At 48.2% G+C, this 22,795-nt stretch overlaps 1 protein-coding gene across 17 annotated transcripts in view; it reads right to left on the bottom strand.

Moving 5' to 3' along the window:
* LOC143355136 (CUGBP Elav-like family member 1-A) overlaps positions 1 to 22,795 on the bottom strand; it is a 323,381-nt gene that overhangs the window by 264,592 nt on the left and 35,994 nt on the right. For 6 of the 17 annotated variants that reach the window (XM_076789684.1, XM_076789688.1, XM_076789689.1 and 3 more), the window contains exons 1-2: positions 15,079 to 15,555; positions 12,075 to 12,717 (exon numbers count right to left, since the gene is read on the bottom strand). In XM_076789684.1, coding sequence (XP_076645799.1) covers positions 12,075 to 12,277 — 203 coding nt within the window. In that variant the 5' untranslated portion in view covers positions 12,278 to 12,717; positions 15,079 to 15,555. Of the gene's footprint in view, positions 1 to 12,074; positions 12,718 to 15,078; positions 15,561 to 22,795 lie in introns of those variants that run through there. The other 11 variants (XM_076789683.1, XM_076789686.1, XM_076789687.1 and 8 more) reach the window with 8 other exon arrangements.

Here is a 22,795-nt window from a genome sequence, read left to right as displayed (position 1 = left end):
ATAGATAAAGCGCCGGCACCGAGTGGATGAGCGAGATAAAACTAATGATTTACGCACAACAAACCAAATCGACCGACCGACCGGCCCTCTGTTCTCCCGAGTGGATGGAACAAACTGCTCCGCGCTCGAGGAGATGGAATTTATCAAACTGCGATTATAAAGAGACGCGCACTCGGATAAAGTAATCCGAAAAGTTCGAATTTTCACCGATGAATTTTTCTCCAAGGAAGCAAATTTCCCGGCGTATCCGATCAGTGATTTTTGCGAAAGCGAACGCGGAACGGCGGCCTCTATTTTCGAAATTTCTCATTTCGCTCAGAGCGTTCGTCGAATCAAGTTTGAAATCTCCGATTGATCGAATGTCGCGGCGCGTCGGTTTCCCGTGCGGACAGCGTGCGAGGAGAAAAACCCGGAAACAATAAGAGCGAGAAAATGACGAGGGTAGGGGACGTGGCACGCTTTCGGAAGGCAAAAGGATAAGCCGGGGCGAGAACGGTGGAAGGGGAACGCCGGCATAGAATATACGAATGTATATTTGCAGAGCAATGTCTCTGAAAGAGGAGCGCGAAACCGTCCTATTCTCCGACGCGCTGCGCCGCGCCGCTCGACGCCCGCGCCGTGCCGCGACGGCTCCCTTTACGCTCCTCGCAGAGGCTTTGTTACGTTATTTATTCGTTTAATTAACTCTCCATCCTTCCAATAAACTCTCCTACAGCGGTGCCCTTTAGTTCTACAGATTTTAACACTGCCGGGACACGCGACGCTGCCATCCGGAATTAAAACTGACCGCTCCGCTATCCGGCACGTAACAACCCTCGCTCCCGTGTTCATTAAGTCTCTTCGCGACACTTTTTAAGACGTCATGCCGTCGACCGACCTTTTTCTTTTCTTCTCCCCCGCGATATTGTTCTCCCTGCTTAATATTGTCGCTTCTCATAACGGAAAAATAGCCTCCCTCTCTCATTAAACAATAAATGTCTCGTCGAGACTAAAATGAACCCGTCATGAAGCGCGATCTTCCAACTTTAATTTAAGCCCTCGAACGTTCGAAAAATTCCACCGGGTGTACGTTCCAAAATCGACTCGAATTAACTCCCCAAAATCCACTTCTTTCAAAGTTCACAACGTCCGATTCCTACAATCCGAAATCGATTTAGCCATCGATCGTCGAAAAATCGCGACGAAAAGTTGGAAAATGAAATATTTCTGCACACAGTTACGGGGAATTTTCGGAATAAAATTCGAAGCTTGAAAGTACGAGTGCTGTTCGTCTCCTAATTTTTCAGCAGCAGTTTCGCACATTCGTCTAACATTTCGACGGCCACGCTGTTCGCAAGAACCGGCAGCGATGACTCTGTCGGATTTCGACGGAACGTCCGAGAGAAAAATAGCGCAGCCCGATATATCGATTCTTATTTTCCCCCGATGGCGGTGTTTCCATTCCGAAAGAGAAAATGCGCGAGATGCGCAACGCTTGTCTGGAGGTGCGGCACGGATTGCGCGCTCGGTCGTTTTTTCACCGGAACGATCCCGTCATCGAATTTATCTGGGTGAATCGGATTGGCCGATTCGATTCTCCCGGCGGAGCTGTCTGCGAATCGTTGGCGCCGAGCTGATGATTAACCCGAGGTAAACAACCGGCTAATAACATGCTAATGCGATCGGATAGCAGGGTCAATCGGGACGATAGTCGGAGAATCAAAGATGAAATTTCATGCAGATCGTGCGAGGATGCGATCTATTGATCCCCGAAGAGATTCGCGCGACACCCCCGCGAAGAGAAATAGAAGGAGAAAATCGGTGGCGCAAACAATTTCAATCAGTCTGGCCGGAGAATTAATTTTTAATTCCTTTCCGGTGTTGGGATGTGAACCGTGGAAAAATTTGACGAATCGACGGGGCTAATTGAGAGTTGATCGAGCGGATCATAGGGGACCGAATCGGTTGGACCCTGTAATGGCTCGATTACTCATGATTACAGTCATGGAAACGGTGCATTGTTATACAGCGGCGATAGGACGAGCCCGGAAAACTTTGCCAGCGATGTATCACGTACGAAATGTCGACGTTCTCGTTAATCATGATGCATTAGACAGTGGTAACGATGATTTCTCGCGTCATCGTCTGCCCGACGGGCGTCCAGGTGTTGGGTTCGACTGACCGGATATATTTTCCCCGGGGCGAATAATAATTTATGAACGCTGGAAGGGTGGGAGGGAGGCGGGGGGCAATAAGGTACGTGTCTCGTTAATGGTTACATCGGAGGTGATGAGGAAACGGCGGGAAAGTGTGCGGCGAAATAATTTATAAACCGCCAGCCGCGGAAGGCAGAAGCGGCAATTTTAAGCGAGATCGATAGCAAGCGTCGGTACGTGTTTGCAGAACGTTAGACCACGTACGTATTTCCTCTAGGTCAAGTTGTATGCGCTTCTTATCATTTATTACTATAGCGCGAGCCGCGGGAACACGGTCGAACCGGTCGAGCCGTCTGTGTCTCGGCCAGACGACGTTCTTTATCCACCTGATACGCCTGTTATAAACATAGTCGGCGAAAGTTGAATCTTTTTATTCGCGGGCAAGGTTTACAACAGAGCCTCTTTGTTCTAGCCTCGGTCTGGTTTCCTCTCGTCCCTCCCGCGGAAACAATCGAGGCCCCGAAACGTTCTCGCCGACGATTCATCGACCGGGTATCTCTAGCGTTTCTTATGATCCACGGGAGCAGAACGACGAAGCAGCCTCGGCGAAATCGATCGCATTTCACCGAGACCCAGATGCCGAGGAGAAATTATACGGTAACCATCTGGGGCGGACACAAAGCGAGAGCGAAAATAATTACTACTCGCTTATACGGGGGCCGATAGTTCGAGGGTCAACTCGAGGGTTTAATAATTCGAAGGAGACGGTAGAATTTTCGACGAAGCTCGGCGATAACGTCTCGCCGATTAATCGTGTTTACCGCCGGCACTATTTCTGCGTGAACAGAGCGAAACCGGGCGCGGATCGATCGATCCAAGAAAAGCTCGAGAGGATAGTCACCGGGTGCTCGATTATAATCGCTACCCTTGCAACAAAGACCTTCCCAGCCGTTTGCGAAAGGGCCTCCGCCACGGTAAACAACGCCCACGAACACGAGACAGAGAGAGAGAGAGAGAGAAAAAGAGGAGAGAGAGAGGGGGGAGAGGGGTAGGCGACAAAACATGATGGACGCGGGAACTAGGTCGCTTGGGGGAACGAGAAACTTTTCCTTTCGTCTTCAACCCCCGCGACACCCTTTCGTCTTGCGAGCAGAGAGCCGAGGCTTTAGTGTTCGTACACGACTTGCCGCGACAACGGGGAACCTCGTTCGTACTCAATTCCGAAGCTGGAACATCGGGAAATGGACGGCAACAATGCCGACGCGCGTTCTCTTTTGTCAGAAGAATTTCTCTCGCCTTTGATAGGCTGCGGTCGAGTGCCAGGAAAGCGCATGAATTCTGGCTGGTTTTCCTCCTCCGCTAAAACGGTCAAAAGTTCCTTCTTCTCTTTCGCTTAATAACGTCCCCGACCACGGAACAGGCTTTCCAGGCCGACCGATATCGATGCGGCTGCTGCCCAATATCGTTCGTTTATTCGCAAGATTTATTATTGTTTCGCGAGATTTCGATCATAGCGTTACCAGCCAGATATTTTCCGAAGGAATTGCCGGAGACAATTAACCCTTTGCACTCGAAGCTATTACAACCCCAAAACGAAACATTTCTTCCGACCTAGAATATTTCCCTTCTATATATACAGGGTAAGTCGGCTAACGTTTGCACCCCAAATATCTTTGTTGTTTCTAAAGATTCGTAAAATATGGTAAGCAGACAAAGTTGAATGGTACAATTTTGTTTTTATGTCATTTTTTTAGAGATATCAAGGTCACCTTGAGTTTTTTAAATGGAACCACCCTTTTTTAAACACCTACAATGATAGTACCTTGCATTAGGAATTCAGTGACAATAATTATGCCAAGGTCATTCAAGGTCACAGACAGAGAAAAGGTATAAGATTTAAAATATGAAAGCTGAATAAGTTTATCACGGTTGAGACTTGTAGTAAATATTAAACATAGTATGGTCGTAGTTGAAGTAAACATACTAAGGTCCTTCAATGTTATTGTTATTCAGCATTCTTATTTACTATCAGTATGTTCCCAAATGCGATTCCGTCTTATTCAATGACTGAAAAGTGTGATATGATCACGATTTACTGTGAATGTAGACAAAATGCAGTGCAGGCCCGATTACTTTATGAGGAAAGGTACCCCGAGCGAAACACTCCTTCTAGACAGACTTTCATTAATACGTACAGGTTGTTTCGAAGTACTGGAAGTGTACATGCAAGACGGCACAAACGGAAGAATCCCACGACTAATGAAGACAATGAAATTAATAGTTTAGCAACTATAGCTGTCGATCCTCACGTGAGTACGAGAAAACTTTCCCGGAAAGCAGGCATAAGTCAAAGTAGCGTAATACGAATTCTGGCCCGACATAAATTTCATCCGTTCCACATATCGCTCCATCAAGAATTGCACGGGAATGATTTTCAAAATAGAATTAACTTTTGTCAATGGGGATTGCTTCAAAATCATTCATTTTTTTCTAATGTCTTGTTTACGGACGAAGCAACATTCACTAATCATGGTCCAATTATGCATTTATAAAATACAGGTATTCTGCTTCCATATTTTAGTCTCATTCGTTTTCTCTGTCCTTGGCCTTGAATGACCTTGGAATAATATAGTCACTGCATTCCTAATGAAAGGGACTATCATTGTAGGTGTTTAAAAAAGGGTAGTTCCATTTAAAAAAGTCAAGGTGACCTTGATATCTCTAACAAAATGACATAAAAACAAAATTTTTTGTGGCATCGTGTCAGCCCCATTGTACCATTCAACTTTGTCTCCTTACCATATTTTACGTATCTTTAGAAACAACAAAGATATTTGAGGTGCAAACTTTAGGTGACTCACCCTGTATATATTGTTCGTGTTATACATACGGGAATGGTGCAATTTACTCCTACAAAACTGAAATGTTCAGTAATTTATTAAATACAAACAAATTTAATAATTTAAAAAATATTTTGAATAATCATGTAGCAATTCTTAGTGGTGCCTTACAGTCACCATTCGAGTGCTAAGGGTTAATCAGACATTTATTTCTCGACTCGATTAACATCATCGAGAGGAGACTTTTGCGACTATGAATTCCGATTGGCGGTATATTTATCGATCGCAGGGTTCTCGATACGGAGAAGGTGATCGATTATCGTATCAGAAGCGACTGGTGAGTTAGCCCGGTCCCAGGAAAGATGGAATCCGCGCGATCGTTGGACAACAGCGTCGTCTGAGCCCCTTTTCTTCGGCGATCTTGAGCCCCGAGCAGAATCCCGCAAGCATTGTTGTCGCTGTCAAAAGCAGATACGGAAAGCTGTTAAAATCCGCGTGAACTTGCAACAGCGCGATTCCGGGCGGCGCTCTCTCTCTCTCTCTCTCTCTCTCTCTCTCTCTGGAAAAGATTTCGAGAAGCTATTCGCGAGAATGGAGACGTCTCCGGGAGAAGATCTCTCTCGCTAACAATGTCCGACTTCACGCGTTTTCTATCCTTTCGAAAGTTCGCCCTAACTATCCCCCGTTCGCCGATCGTCCCGGAACTTCCTGGATTAGAACCGCCGCCGTTAGAAAACTATGCGAAACTTGGAAGGCGTCGGCATCCGGTTGCCGGCGACGATTCCCGAAACATTTACAGTCCCTTGGAAAACCGGCTCCACGGTCGGGGCGGACGAACTTCGCCGCGTTCATCTGCGGGTTCTCGTTGTGTTTAATCTTTCATAAATAGCGGGGACGCGTTAATCGTTCCCCACAGTCTCCAGCCAGTCTTCTGTTCGCCAAGTTTACGGTGGCTGTGCCCCGCAAAGACGAGAGATCAAGCGCCGAAGAAGTATCATCCAAGAAATCCGACAAATCCGACAAACGCGCGGGATCCCAATGTAACTCGCGGCTGTTTACAAACCTCGGCGCCTTATCTCGCAATTCTTCGGCAATTCTTTGGCAATTTTTTTCACGCAGGAGGATAGAGACCCTCGTAACACCGGTGTCAGCGTGTGTTCGCGGTCACGAGACACGTACCGTCGCGGTATTGTCGGACGGCTCCGCTGCAAAGCTCCAAATTGTATCGTCCTCGCGTGTTCCATGTGCCGGCGACCGTCTAGCGCCATGCTCCCTCTCGTTTTCCTCATTTTCCCCACGTATTTCCACCGCCGCGCGCACCAGCCAACGACAATAATGTCCCAACACGCCCGATCCTTTTTGTCTCGCGGCGCTGATGCGCGTTACGCGATCGAGACGTCACGTCTGCGGGACCAGGATGCGCCAAACTGCTACATGCTTCCTAATCGAACATTTCGCCGGAAAAATACAGAGGGAAAGGCTGAGGGGAATCGCGTTTATTGCGCCCGCGGACCTTCGACACCGTTCCGACCCTCCGCCCATTCCCTTTCCTCGGATAGAGCGCTCTAGGACCGCTGGACAACTATCGATTTTCTCTCCTTAAGGTCTGAATTATTTTATCGTCGCTGATCCGCCGTTATTTTTAACCCAGTTGCTTGAAAACCGTTCGAATATCACAATATTTTAACCTATTTGCATCGTTAGGAAACTTGTGCTTTCATCTCTAGACTTCATCTCTAACACCCTGCAATTCTATTGTTAGCTAACCAATAATCATAGTGACCAACAAGGTGAGCGTACGCATACGGCTCCGGTGATGGTGACCAGGAAAATTGAGCATATACAGCATATATAAATATCTTTCGTATTTACAGTCCTATCAGAAAACTTCAGACAAAGTTACACTATTGCCGGGACCGGCAATATAGTGGTGAAGAAAAAAATTTTTTATCTCGTGTTTACCCTGTATATACGCTGACGATGCAAATGGGTTAAAGCAGAGCTACGAATCGAGGTGTTGGTCAGAGAGTTACGATTTCACCGAGAAACGCACCGGTCGAAGAACATGTGCCGCGAACATGTGGCCGCGTATGACGTAACCTTTGCCGTTTTCGCCTAAATCTAGACCGCCGGAGCGTTGACATCATGCACGCCGTCTCAATAGACTTCAAAGAAGCGGCTTTGCACGCGCGACTTCCAACCGAGTTCTAAGCACTTTTCGCCCGAGGCGCAACGGTGTTGTAAATTACGCGACGATACAAAGTACCGACGCCGATGAGCTCGCGGCGTGACGTATTCGTGCAACCGAAATTCCGATAAAATTTACGAGTTTCTCGAAGACGGAAAGAGCGATAGCTCCCCATGAATTTCCCTAAGAATATTTCGCTTTGATCTCGGGGATTTCGCGAAGGACGGATCTGTCAGCTAGCACGTTAACGATCAAGCGGGCAGAGTTACTGACCGAAATTCGACGATGCGACGCGTCGAACGAGTTCTGTCGATTCCGTTGGACGGTCAGCTGGCCGATTAGATTGATTCGAAGGTCTCTGTAATGCGTCGCGGATAATCCTGCGCGAGCTGGTCGGCCTCGCGCGTTATACGATATCGCGGGGCGGAACGAAACGCGACGGTGCTAGGCAACGTTGGAATAGTAGTGCAATTTGTCAGATCTATAAAGCGACCACGAAGTAGGTAGAGCCACTGATGGATGCTCGACTTGGGAACGCGGTAATGTGACTCGTAACGCGTTCTCCCGGCCCCATCGCCGTCGCCATCGCCATCGCCATCGCCATCGCCATTGTCATCGTCATCGTGACAACGTAAAGTCGAATAACTGACGGGGCATGAGCGGCCTGCGCTACCATGCTTACGTCTGCGTGTACCTATGTGCGAATGATATTAAACGGAAACGAGAAACGGATCGATATCGCACGCGAACCGGCTCGGCTCGGCTCGACGCGACGACACAGCTCGCTGGACGAGAGCGCGCTCGATGCCGACCTTTAACGCTCAAAAAATTGATTTTCTTCTTCGATTCGACACCCTCCCTCGCGCGATACCCCATTACCGTTGCTCGCCGATAACGCCTAATAACGCCACTAAAGTCTAGGTATTGGCACCTGTTTCTCACCGTACACCGAATCCGCTTGAACGCTCGACTCATCGAACTGCTTCCCAGATTTTGTGCTACGAATTTTCGGGATTTTCCTCGACCTACGAATCGTTTTATAACGAAACAAGTGCACTGTCGTTACGTATGGAGAAGTTTTCTCCCACGCTAGAATTTTCTAATCTCTTTCCTGAGAACGAAAAACGTCCCCTTAACGAAGGCCCTCTTTTATTAATGGAAAGATACCACTTCTTTATATGAAAATCTCTATCTCTTGTAATAATAATATTCGTTGAAAAATCGGGCACAGGTCCAGGACTTTCCTCGCGATTATTACTTGAAAGGAAATTTGTTACTCGGTCATGGAAAAGCCGGGTAGCTAAAGTGTTAACACAGACTGCTATCGGGATTGAACGAAGAAGATATTATTAAAGCGATAGAGTTAATACAGTGCAAGTTTTCTCGACAAGGCTGGTAGAAAAATTCAGCATGTAATAATAAAAGGTGGGAGCGGTTTTTCCGTCGAGGTGGAAGCGCTTAGGATCGTCGAGAGTGGCTTTATCAACCGCGGATCTAGATCCGTCACGACACCGCGATAAGCCCGGCAGGTAAGACGTCGTTCGTATAGGAACGAGTAACAAATATTTGCGTAATTCATGACGTAGCAAACGTGCCTGTTCCAGCGTCGCCAGGTTAGATAGAAGCTCGACTCTTGCCGACAGTCAGAAATTAATTTCGATGTAGTTCCCCGAGCGAGTAAAGCATTCGTATCTAGATAAGAAGACCCTCCCGGGTCGTAGGACCTTTAGGGTCCGCGGTGACCCTTTTGTTAAGCGTATTCCACCCCTCGAGCAGTACATATCACTTAACCGTACCGACTATCGGGCTCCCTACACGCGTTAAGCGCCTCTTCGCGAACTTACACGCTCCGCGCCCGCTCCGCGCCGCGTCGGGAAAGAGCAGCTCGCTGATCGCGCCGACACTTCCCGTAATTAACTACTCATCGCGCCAGTATCTTATTATTCCATGAGCCCGGCTGCGCGGCTTTCCGTGGTATTAGCTATTAAGGAGAATTTACGGGGCAACTTGATACAGTGCTTGCCCTCCTGCATCGAACGTAAACGCGTGTGCTTAGCCGCCCCGAAAGTGTACATTTATTAACCTCGCGACCGTCAAATGGGAAAGTATCGTGCTCCCGTTGCCTTTCATCCCCCTACAACCCCGATTCGACGTACTTTCTTCGCGAGCAAATCGGCGGCAATGCCGCAAGAAATTTTGCAAATTTTTCTGTTTGACTGGGAAAGCGCACGCGAGAATACACACTGCCGCGAGGTAAGTACGCCGAATCGGATTGGCATTAGCTCTCACAAAGGAATCAACGCGGGTCGACAATGGGTGGAGGCTCGAGATGAGACTCGGGGAAAAATTACGGTCGCCTTTTGTCAGCGTTGTTTCGCCGGCGTTTGGAGTAGGGTGGTTCCTCCTTTGGCGGAGACAGTAAAGAACGCGATACGTCGTCGTGCCCTTCTTCATTATTTCGTTACGTCGCGTAAACGCGACCCGTACGACGGTCTCCGTGGAGCAGGAAGGGAGTGAAAGCCTAAAATAACTTGGCGACATTCCTCGATGCGGGAGGAGAGACCTAGCCGAGACCAGCCCTCCGGTTCTTCCGTGCAACATTTCTCTCCAACCAAGTCTCCCTCTCTCTCTCTCTCTCTCTCTCTCCCGCTTTTCCTTGGTCTCTCTGTTCGCGCTGGTTCCCTCTGTTCTCACCTTTTCTCCCCAATCTCCTTCATCTACCCCCCACCGAGAACAGATCTCTCTAAAATATGCACCCGCCTAACGTAAAACGCGATATTCGAAGGGCGGAATTCCTCGAGCGTGGACCGAGAACCGAGAACCGGAGAATTCTGCAGGCGTAACGGCGTTCCGTTACGGAACATAAGGATCCGAGTTTCGGTGTACGTCTAAATTAATTTCTCACACCAGCCGCCGTCGCGCCTTCTTTCCCGATCGTATTTTTTCGGGATGATATTGAATTCCGCGGCGGGTTCCCTGGTTCCCGGGTTCCCGAGGTTCTCCGGCAGGCATCGGCTCAAGAATGCCCGGAATCGACCGCCCGGAAGAAAAGAGAATATCGCGCGACGCCGCTGTAACTGTTTTTACTGGGCTGTTTAACGATTCATTTACACAGGATAAACCGCGATCGACGATCGGAAACGGTAAATATTTACAGCAGGAGATATTAACAATTTCATGAGCGAAAAATGCGCGACGTCCAGAGCACGCTATACAAGCGCGCAAATAAAAACAACAAACGACCAGCAGGGAAAGTTTATCGTTAGTCGGCGACCGACTACAGAATTTTTAAAACTGTTTAACCGATAAAATAAATATGTGCTTTTGCTCGGCATTTTTTTTTTTTGACGGGGTAATCTATAAAATTCCGAATTTGTAAAAATACGGGCGCGCCGCTTGTCGGGAGGTTCAAATATTTTCCGTGGAAATTCTTCTCGTTTTCTTTTTTTTTTCTTTTGTTTCAACTCCGGCGGAATATTCTTGGAATTTTAACGAACGGAAGGGTCCCGGTGAAAAAATAAGGGAGAGGAACGCTGTCACGTGCGCGCGATATCAAAGACAACGCTGAATTCTGAGCGCCGATAGTAAATTAAAATATTTCCGTGGAACGAGGCTGCTGCTGCTGCTGCTGCTACCTGCTCCGATTCGAAATCTTGTCGCGATTCTTTATTGCCACAGGTATTTCTATTCTCCCGTTCCTTCCACCGTGCGGGAGAGAAGAACCGCTTCGCATATTCCCGAGGGTCAGCCTTTCCATTAAAGCGAAGCTTTGCTCCGAAGTTGCCGCGAGTAACAAGATAATGGGAAAAAGTAGCGAGTATAAAACATAAGTGGCTGAAACGAACTTTAATTTCCATTCACGTTGGAATCGCGACACCTCCACCAGTAATTCTCCGCGAAACCAATTCTTAACGAGCCCCACCAACACCGAGATCCCCTGAACGTTTCAGTCCGCCAGAAAATATTTAAACAATTTTTTAAACATTTTACAAACACTTTCTCAACCTTAAAGTCATTTTAACACTAGAACTACCGAACCAGTCAAAATGACTGGTTCCTAATTTTTTCTATCACAATTACTGAAATTATAAAAATGTTTTCATCAGAATTTTTTGAATGAACTTTTTCATTGAAGCACATGTTAGAATAACGATGGTGTTAGGTTTGAATAGATGTAGTCTTGTCATTATTACAAAGCATTATTCATCAACTTAAAACAACGATTACCACAAGAAATTCAATTAACACCTTGCCTGGTAATTTATTCTTAAACTCGAGGAAATTACTTTTTGATTTCCAAGGTGAAATTGCTCGACAAGCCCAGAATTGGCATTCTTCGATTTTTAAAAGGAATGGAAATACAGTGATTTCACTGTATATGTCGCCAAGGCCTGGACGATAAACGTCGCGGTATTATCCCTACCACCGAGGCTCGAGAGGCCTCGGACGCCGAGGAGTGTAAACATAACACGGCTCGGGTATGTCCTGTTATTGACAATTATCGAGAAGTCACAGTAGAGTCAAACTTGTTTTGTTTTGTGTGATTTTTTGATGCGTTATAAGAATGCCAACAGTGCAGGCATTATAACACTCTTGTAATGTTCTCATAAGAAGATGCGCGTTTTAGACTACGACGAGTGGTATTGAATTGTGCATTTTGAAAATTTCTCTGTTTCAAATGAGAAATTAAATTTTTTTTAAATGTTTCCATGTGTAATTTAATGATTTATTTTCTTTGGAAAACACTTTCTCGCTATTTCGAAAATCTAAATAAAATAATAAAACGTAAATCTAATAAAATCGTAATAAAACAGGTTTAACTGTATAGGGAAATGAGAATTGTTTTGCGACGAACATTTTTTAAGAGAAACGAGGAGAATAAACAGTGGAAAAATAAGAAACTGCACTCACGTGTTTTCCTTCTGGTCGCCGTTGCTGGACTGCGACGAAGGCGAGGGTTGCTGGGGCTGCTGCTTCGCGTACGGATGATGGTGGTGCACAACGTTGTTGTTGTTGTTGTTGTTGTGCATGTGTACCTTGTTCGCGTTGCTGTCGGTCGGCGAGCCCGGCGAGATCTTCCCCGCCAAAGCGGTCAATGATTGTAACATTTTCATAGGAGTCCTCCTGGCGACCGGCTCTCGGTGCCTCCTTCCCTCGGCCTCGCTTATCCTTGAGGAAGACAGGATTACTCGTCGTTTCCGGTTTGAAGGCGTCAACCCTCAAACTCGACCGGTTCACGCGTACGAACAACTGGGAAAAAGTCGATCGATCGATCGATCCGAACGGGACGCACTATTTCCTTTTCCTCCGGTTTTTCCCTTTTCCGCTTTATACTTATATATATATATATATCACACTTTTTCAATTTTCACGATACACTCTCGAGATTTCCCGTATTCTCGGAACACAGATAATATTTGGCGATCACTGTTCATCCAAGGACACCGACTTTACGCACGGATTTACGTACACTGGTAGTTACGGCTCGACAGCGTGCGAGTCGATCAACGTTCGGAAAGCTGACGGATCCCAGTTATCGTAGTTCCTTGAATCGCTACAAAAAGAGAAACAGAAGTCAGAAGCGTTATCTTCGATCAGATATAGTCTCGACTGATTAGCGCGACTCGCGATGTCTATACCGATTGTGTGTTCACGGTCTTTCGAACGCCGAGCGACGAGTCGAGTTAGGAATTATTGCGACGCTCTGAAACGTCTGGAGCTCGGTTCGAGAGGGTCAACCCGGGGATTATCTAATCTGAATCATCGTAAAAACGGCCAAAGTAATCTCTGTTCGCTCGATATCCCGGAAATGACGTCTGGAAAGAATGTCCACGGAGAACAAGTTTGCTCGTCGTACTTTAACCTCGTGTTTATCGTACACGATTTCGAGAGTCGAGAACTCTGTTCAGACGTCACTTTCGAAGGGCGGAGAAAAAATTTCCGTGGGAAGAGCGCGGATGTTTCGCGGAACGCTTCCTCCGCGTAAGGAACGCGATCGGACTCCGTATCTCTAATTAGCCGGCGACGAAGTGGTCGTAAAGAAGGTCCTCCTCGGACCTCCGACTGTGGAAGGTGCTGGGAAAGGCGAGTCCACGAAGACAGAGCACTCGTGTAAGCGAGTGAAATCGGAGGAACGTAGATATAGCCGGAACGCCGCGTACGTGGAACAGCTCGAGCGCGCGAAACGGCTTCGCAACGAGTCAATTAAAAGTTTCAGTTTAATTAGAAACTCGTCTCGTATAGGCGAACCAGCTGATCTCCAATAGCGTTACTCTTCTCTCGCCCTTTATTCCGGCTTTACTCTCCCCCCGGTCCCTCCCACCGTGCGATCTCCGTTTTCTTAGAGGAGTTCGGGCTCTTTCGCTCCCGCAGTTTCGTCGACCGGAGTTCCTTTGTTCCGAAACGATCGAATCGCCCGGATATTCCTCCGAAACGAAAAAAAGCTCGCCGAAAATCGAAAACAGAACGGAGACGCGGCCACAGATCCGCGGGACGTCTCGTCGCCGCGTGTTTCCGAATAGTTTCGCGGATTTCGTGCGGATTCGAGCGGCTTATCGCCGGAAGACGCTCCCCGATGCTCGTTGCAGAACACCAACGAGGAAATTAAACGAAACGCTCGGATTTTACGGAGCGGGGCTTCGAACGCGACGAGAGAGCGACGAGCGTCGAGCGCAGTTCCGCTTTAACCCCGGGAAAACTGCGCTCGCATCGAGGACCGTTCACAGCGAAGGACATTTAAATATCTTGTTTGCGTTCCCTCTATGGCGGGTCGAAACCTTTCTTTTTCAGCTCGCAAAATAAACAACAAAATGCCGTCGTCGATTCGCTCTCGGCCAAAGAAAACCCCACGAAATTCGAACAGCGAAAGAGAACGGCGAATCGAATCGGTATCGTCCACCGTCTACAAGAATTTCCCTCCGAGGGGAAATTGAAATTTTCGGCGGAGACCGGAGAAGGACGCAAGAAAGTCAAACTCGAGTCTGGAGAGCGAAGATAGACGTACAATTACCGGAACTGCCACCGCTGTCAAGTGTCAAAGGGGTCACGAATAATTTAGCACGCGAGCTGCCAGTCTCCTGGAGCAGGGGGCTGAAAGAAAGCGACGAGAGAGAGAGAGAGAGAGAGAGAGAGAGAAAATGGAAGGGCCGCGAGCCGGGAAAAGCTCGTAGGAAAGAGAGCCTTGCTCTCTCGGATTACCCTCTAACACTTTTGTCCTTCGCGCCGCTCGCGCTCCCTATCTCCTTCTCTCATCCTCCGTCTCTGTTCGACACGTAGCCAGGGCTCCTTGCTCGAACCGACTTCTGGGTACTCTCTCCTTCCTCTCCTCGACTTCTCTTTACCGTTGACCACTTCGCGCGTTAAAACGTTAAATTAAAATCTCGAGACGCTTTGAGAGAACAAGACTTGCCAGGAGAGAGCGCCGGGGTGTGGAAATCGCTTTTGCAACGACACTGCCTGCGAACTCCAGTGTACACCTGCTATTGCAAAATTCCCTCCGCGCCAATCTCCAAACCGTGTTCTAGCAATTTCCCGACCAAGTGCAATATCTTCTGGATCACTTTTAACACATTACCGACCAGCACAAAGTCTACCGAATATGTTACCAATTTGCTGAATATGTTAACAGAATACAATTTCATTTTTAGTGAGAAATTCTGAACCGTTGATCGTCCGTTTTAAAACGATTGTTGGAATATTGTGGGCGAGTGAAGTTATTTCGAACTCGGAGCAGAGTGTTGAGATAGCGGGCGTGTATCGCGAGTGGTTGGGGCTTGGAAGCCGGTGTCCACACCCCCTGGAAAGGTTCGAAGGAGCGAAGGAGAAGGCGCAGGGGACTGACGAGGGCAGGAGGGGTCCGTTTTCCGTGACACCGATTGCGACGCGATGGTCGGACACAGTGTTCTTATCGTTTTACCGTGGCCGTGTTTCCGAACCTGTTTTCCGTCGTGGTCGCTCAGACGGCTTCCTCTTCCTCGAGATCCTCTTGTACGTCCGTGGCGACGTCCGTTAATTCCGCGCCGACCAGTCTGAGTCGAACTCGATCAACGATGGGATGCGATTGCGGTGCTCGAACGTGGAAGAGGCGCGAACCCGCGGTATCGGCGTGAGTTAAACCGAGCGGCGATCTCGTCGACGCCACCTGAGCACTACGACTGACGACAACAGCCGAGCAGTCGGCCATCGTATCTTCGGATAAGCCTTATCGGTGCCCAAAGACCCCACCCTTCGGCCGTGGGCCGCATCCCTCACCGATCGTACCGGCGCGTTCTCCTGCTCTCTGGCTGCTCTCGCCTACAGAAACCGCTCCGGACGAGAACTACTCGCTCGTAAACCCGCTTAACCGTCCCACCGACACCATTTACGCTCGATTTTTCCACGATTTCTCTCCGAACCCCTGCCCCCCCGCGTCTTCCGCAGCGGATCACCTCGCTAGTCGAAGGCTTTTCAATTCGTTTTTCCCCGCGAGATCGTTGTCTTCCCTGCGTCCTCTGATCGCGCTAATCGGATCGTCCCTGCTCCGGCTTGATCCTATTCATTTTCGGCGATCGAGCGATCCTATCGCGACGAATCGCTGCGTCGACTACGACGGCGGCATGCCGACTGTCATCTGCAACCAAACACTCTCCTTTAATCCCTCCTACATCGTCGACCGAGAAAACACCATGGGGTTACAATCGCTCTGTGCTTTTATTTTCTGATCGCCCTGTGCTTCCCTCTAACTCTATTTATTCTAAAAGGCTCGTGACTGGGAGTACAGAGGTAGGCGATTTTTATGATCGTAAACGTTTCCAGAAAGGCGACAGACCTCCCGTAGATGAGACGCGAAACGCGATACGAAAGGAATTCGGAGCGACAGGAGTGACGACAACGAATTCGGCCGCGAGCCGGATACATCAGGAAGGGAAGGCTTGTTTGCGAGTAAATATTTCTCCGCAAGCAGCACCAGCCGACGAGGTAAAGACACGGGGCGACTCTCCGAGATTAGATAACAGTTGGAGCGTTTTGTACCGACGACTTACACAACACGGCGACGCGTCCTCGAGACGCAAAACGACGAGCGACGCGACGCGACGCGACGAGGCGAGTGCCGCTGCATCGTAAGAAAGGTATTTGACATTTATTGCATAAGCAAATACGCGCGACATTGCGCGCAATAGATGCTAAACCAGCGTTAGAAGACGTTAAATAGAGTCGCAGACACGCGACGCTGCGCATAAATTACGGCCAGCACGGTGGCGAGCGCTCTGAAACCGGCTCCTCGCGCTCGCTCCTCTCCGGCGAATTGCACGCGCGATATCGCGATAATATCGTTAACGAAAACAACGCGCCACAGGCCGACAGAAGGAGCAAACAAAATTGCGCCGACCGTAAACCGCGGCCGGGAGATGGGATATTGCAATTATATCGTTAACGTCGAGACAAATGCGTCCGGAGAGCTTCCTCTCTCTCTCTCTCTTCTGTTCCACGTCCCCGCGCGTAAGATTATTTATTATTTAAAAAAAAAACGCCGGACTGACGACAACGTTTGTTTCGTTTGCCCGCTGAATGCTAACCGAGTTTCTCCGTGTACGTCTACACGGTGCACACCGGAAAATTACAGAAAACCGTGTGTGCAACCAGTGTCGCGCGGTAGCTGGAACATTTTCAATTTCCACGGGAGAAACAAACGGACGCGTGTGAACAAAATTTTTGCGAAAATTGTCAAGGCCACGAACCTCCGCCTAAGGAACGAACGCGTGGATTAGGGACAGGCCGGAGAGCAAGCCGTGAAACACGGCCGTCTAGATAAGGCCGAAGAAGCCGAGCTCAGTTTTCGCCCGGGAATAATAACGCAGACGTCGCAGACGGTATCGCTGCTGCCGCGGCTAAGCATCAGCAGCTGTTTGCCAGCGCGGAACAACCATTTGCAATTCGACAAAGATGTATTGTTCAGCCGAGGGATCCATCTAACTCGGCTGGTGGCTGCTATTTACACGGCGTAACTCAACGTTATGTCGCGAACTTCACGCGCCGCACCTCTCCGACATCGAGTTTCCCTCTCGAAAATTGTTAGCTCGGCCCCGATGACTTCCACTTTTGACACACCGTTACCCGGCAACGTTCTCTGCGCGTTAAGTGGAACGCAAACGGAAATGCGCCGTTACCTCCCTTTGAAATTATCGTACACAATGAATTCTCGATATACACTACCGGCCAAAAGTAATTGCCCACATATAAAAATCGCATAATTTTCTTAAAATTGAACCAAACGAGTTGAGATTTCTTGACACGTTAAATGACAAAGTTTACTAAGTAACGGGTGAACGAAATGTTGAAAAAATTGGTATTGGTCGGAATTGCGAAGAAACAAGTTAAAGTAAATTTTTTCAACTTTTTTATCCAAGCCTGTAATGAAACTTTAATCAATACGTTTTGTAGATCTACGTTAAGTATGTGTATGGTGAAAATTTCATCTAAATCGGTGAACGTTGCTATGAGCAATAAACATTTCAAGATGAGAGCTTAAGAATGAAAGTCGCAGATATTCGGCATTGTCAAGGAATTTCACCCTTATGTGATCACAGTTCAATGTTTATAACTCATAACGATATTAACCGATTTGGATGAAATTTTCACCGTATATATAAATGACGTTGATCTACAAAACGTATTGAATAAAGTTTCATTACAGGCTCAGATAAAAAAGTTGAAAAAATTTACTTTAACTTTTTTCTTCGCAATTCCGACCAATACCAATTTTTTCAACATTTCGTTTACCCGTTACTTAGTAAACTTTGTCATTTAACGTGTCAAGAAATCTCAACTCGTTTGGTTCTATTTTAAGAAAATTATGCGATTTTTATATGTGGGCAATTACTTTTGGCCGGTAGTGTATGTCAACAACACGGGTCTTCGAAGCGTCTTGTATCGTCCAGGAGGCATACCCGAGCCGTCTTATGTTTGCACTCCACGGGGGTATACTCCGCGACATTTATTTTCCAGGTCTCGGCGACATATATAGAGAAATTACTGTGTTACTTATTTGTGGTGTTAACAAAGTGTAGACCGAGCCACCTCGAGGCAGAGCAGCCATACTCGTCAACCTTTCTTTATCTTTTTACCTTTCGGGCCACATGCTTGTAGCAAGAATATGAAGAAATAAATACGACGTATGTGTGACCATAACCTAAAAATTTAGGTTGTTTCACAAATTACCTAGTGATGAATGTAAGTGTTTCGGGCCCCGGTTCTACTGAGTTGTTTACGATACTTTGTTCAGTTTCACCCGTGTTCCAATAAATCGTTGGCATTGTAAGTATTGGTTTGTTAAAAATGTTGGGATTTTGATCGAGGTACATCGAACGATGGCTACACGGTGGATTCGCGGGCACGTCCAGCGAAACCGACGAGGCGCGTCGGCATGGCATTCAAGTATCATTGTTTAGGCGCAAAACGCGATCAGCCTGATTAGCGTATCTGCGAAAGGTGGCAAGTTTGTCGATAGAATACTAATTACGGCGCGGGGGCCATAATCGAAACGCCGCGGCGTCCGGCAGCCGGCAGCAGCATCGTTGCTCGTTGAATACCCCTTTAGCGTGGCTGCAGGTGCGTCGTGCCATTCATCCGCTCGATATTCGCGGCCGTTATTAGCAAAATTGCGTGAGCTAATTGGCTAATTAGTGATTAGCGACGTAGACTGCCGGCGATTCGTTCGGATGCGTTGATGAATTACTGTTTTCGGTTTGCTATCGCCTGCGCCTCTCGTTGTCCGTCATCGACTGGAAGATTTACCCTCGGAGCGTGTATCGTTTCGCGACGTGTACGGTTCGATTGTATGACCGATCGATACCGGTGATCGATGAAAGAAAGCCCGAGAGAGAAAACGATCCGTCCGATCGCGAACAACCGGCAACTGGGAATTATTTAGCCGGGGATCAATTTTATTGGCGCCGCGATTCGTAAGTGATTACAAAACCAAATAAACGCGATGCACGCGATCATGCGAGCGCACGTTCCACGCCGGGGCTTTGCTAATGTATTACCGCGCATCCCAATGATACCCGTTGATCATTCGAACGGCTGCACCGCCGGCTATAATAGGCGAATACATTCCGCGATATCGTGGTCGCGGGCTCGCAGCTAATTTCGCGGTAATCGATTCTATGTATTTTTCGAGCGGGCTTACGCCACGACGATGTTGGGCTTGTACTGGCCCGGATCAGGCCGGGGCCTATTTAATTATCGATTAACCTTGGACACCGGACCCACCACCGCCTCGACGCTCGACGGATCGTTATTTCCGGGCAGTTTCGCCAGCGCATTATATCCGGTTGCATTTCCATTCGCCAAACTCGTCGATCGGTATTCGATCAAAGTGCTCGCTTCCGTTAACGGCGTGGCGCGCGGCACTGTTAACAAGCACCGAAGAAAAACTATCGATGACACGTTCATGCTGCCAGCGAGCCCTGTGTAATGAGAGTCGCCCCCCGCCGGATGTCACGATGTAAAGGGAATACTTTCCTGTATTTACGAATTTTCGACGTGAGAACCGGATCCGCGTAATTGTTGCTCAAATTACCACAGCAAGGCCGGCTGACGAACGCCGTCGCAACAAGGCACACATCGAATGTTCGACTTTGAACTCCTATATTTTCGGCTCGTTAACGCGCTCTCATAAATTCCCTAATTTCTCGTGAAATACGACGCGGACTCAAAAGTCTCGTGGACGGAATCGAATTTTTAAGATTGTAATATATCGCGCGCTTTCGCCGCGGTGGCCATTGTGCTCGCGATCGATCGGTGCAAAACTAAATAAACGCGTAGAATATCGAAGCCCGTGCCCGAGCATAAATCTCTCTTTGTTATTCCGAATACCGGTGGCGTTATAGCAAGTCAGTCTCCGGATGACCGGTCCTCCATTTGCAACAGGAGCTGATGTCACGAGAAAACTTGTTCTAAATAACGTTCGCGACGAGTGTTTGCCGATGAAAGAGCATTGTTCTCGCGGTTCTCGTAGCAGGTGTAACGAGCCGAGCGGATTGCAGCGGCGCTAGAAACTGGTCGAAAATATACTCGACTCCGGGGGTCTCCGAGTCGTGCCGAGCTCCCGGGACAAGTGTGAAAAACCGGAGAGCATAGTCTTTGACTATCCAAAGGGTCCAAAGTCCCGCTCTCTCGGATCGCTTGTACGTGATCCGTAAACCCCCCTGGTGAGTTTCACAAACCGCTGGGAGTAAACACCGAGACAATTAGATGATGCCCTGCTTCTCTAGTTACACATCGGCGAACCCGGAACATGAACTACTATAGAGGCGCAACTTCTCTATGCTGCCAGTGATTGCAGCTATCAAACTGCTCCAGCAAACCGCGATGCGGAGAGGTCAGCGGCAAACTTTCAAATCGAATTCTCCGAAACGGTAAGAATGATGGTCGATAATTGATCGGTTTCAGACCGTCCGCGCGTCCTCTCTCTCTCTCTCTCTCTCTCTCTCTCTCTCTTGCTCGTTCGCTCGGGCACGGTTATTACGAAATTCCACGATAAAGCGTAGGAAAATTGAGGTGCAGTGGCTTTTAAGGCATCGGCCGCGGATAGCCGAATCTTCCGGCTGAATTTAACTTCGATACAATGTAAAGCCGAACGTTAATCAATATAGTGGCCTCGGAGAGCTTATAAAGGAGCAACCGAGGCGAGTCGGAGTCCGGTCGGTTGGGAAAACAGGACCGGGGCCCGGTCGTTCACGAAATCAAAGAAAACCTGGTGAATAAATAGCGAATGGTGCTCCTTGGAGGATTGGACGGATTTATCTCGGAGGACAGCTAGCAACCAAGACACGGCCAGAGAGAAAGAGAGAGAGAGAGAGAGAGAGAGAGAGAGAGAGAGAGAGAGAGAGTCCTCTCGCAGGTCTCTCACGGAAGGTCCTCCAATCATGAGATTGCTCAATTGTAGCTACGTTTTTATCCCACCCCGTGTCCGAATCCCTGTTGCTTCCTTCTCGCCGGCAGCCCGACTTTTCCATTATCCGACTGCCCGGAAATAGAACGCGAGATTAAAAAGCGTGACTGCGCGTTCCCGTCGATCCCGAGCTTAACAACTCGCTCTATCTCTCTCTCCGCTTTCGATTTCTCCTCGAAAGAGCACGCGCTTCTATTCTCTATTCTGCACGATGCAAAATTGATCTTGTACCACGAGTTAAAACAGCGACAACGACGATACAAGATCACCAGGGCACTAAAACACTCGTTGATCGGTCGCGTTACGAGGAACGACGCGAGTCCTGTCTACTTTCCGCTGTTTAAAGCCGGCAATTCTCTCCGGCGAGCCCCTTCGGCGCAAAGTATCGAGCGAACAAAGTGCCCCGTAACACGACAGAACTCGCTTAGCCCGATAATGAGATACACTTTTGCGATTCTCCGCTGCGCGGGGGAGGAAATATGAACGCGCGTTCTCCTCTTCGTCTACCGTGATTTAAAAGACTAGATAGCCAGAAGCTCGACTTAAAGTTTCTTCCACTTTGAGCGCGATCTCTGGCAGCTCGATTACGCTAACAAATTTTAACTATTCTCCACACATATACACACACAAACACGTGTACACACGTACGCGCGCGACGGAGCTCGTTACCTCGGGTCACAATGGCCACTTGCTCCCTCCGCTCGTCTTTTTTCCCCCGGTGGCGGAGGAGTGCAGAGATTCGCAATGCTTTCTTTCTACGCGAAGCAAACAGGACGAAAGAATTAGCAGACACGGGCACCGGAGAGCTGAAAGGACTCTTTGGTAGCGTCCTGACACCGTCGACGCGACGCCACGGTGCGGCTTCTTCCGGCGAAGAAACGTTTCGAGGCTAAATGACCATTCAACTCGCTTAACCGACCGGCCGAACAGCGTTAAATAATTAACCCGCGGCGAAAGAGTGAACAAGAATGTTGGCTTACATCTTGCGGGTCATTATTCCGCTGGACGCCGGCGTCTTTGACGGATATGCCCGGCGTGCACCACGGTTTATCTCCTGTTTAGATTTTTCGTGGATCCTGTCAACAGTTTTGACCCGGAATGTCGAAATTGCCATTCAATTACTCTGGCGAGGTAATTACATGCCCCCGAGGAATACCTCGAAGAAAATATCTTTAAGAATCGATAAACAAAGCAGCGAACGGTCTTAACCCTTAACGCTCCGATTAATATAAATATTGTAATCAAAATTATATTACTTCTGATATGAATAAAGATTGTTTTGAATGTCTTTAATATTATTATTCACACGTCATTGTAGCATTTAAAATCCGACACTTCAAAACTTGCAGGTCTAAGTATGATGAGAATAAGTTGGAGTTGCCGGTATATTCGCAATTAAAAGTCGGAGCGTTAAGGGTTAAACAGCATCGATTGTATAGTTGGACTGCTAGTGAAAATTTGTGCTCGAACGATAAACGTTATTTCGACTGGGTAGCACGGTTATTCACGAGTCGGCTGGATAACCGAGTTCTCGGAGTCTCGCGTCGATCATTCGTAAGGGAAAAACAGTATCCGCCATGCATCCCGATTTGTCGAGCCGTTCCGATGCATCATCGTTCGGGGATGTTTTGTAAGAGGCGGGCCGCCGCCGAGCTCCGGATAGCCCGAAGACGTCGCGGGAAGTATTCCGGCGCGGTCG

Source organism: Halictus rubicundus, chromosome 6, assembly GCF_050948215.1.
Source record: "Halictus rubicundus isolate RS-2024b chromosome 6, iyHalRubi1_principal, whole genome shotgun sequence".
Lineage (NCBI taxonomy): Eukaryota > Metazoa > Arthropoda > Insecta > Hymenoptera > Halictidae > Halictus > Halictus rubicundus.
The sequence above is the reverse complement of the archived record's forward strand: the minus strand, read 5'-3'. Positions and strand labels throughout refer to the sequence as shown.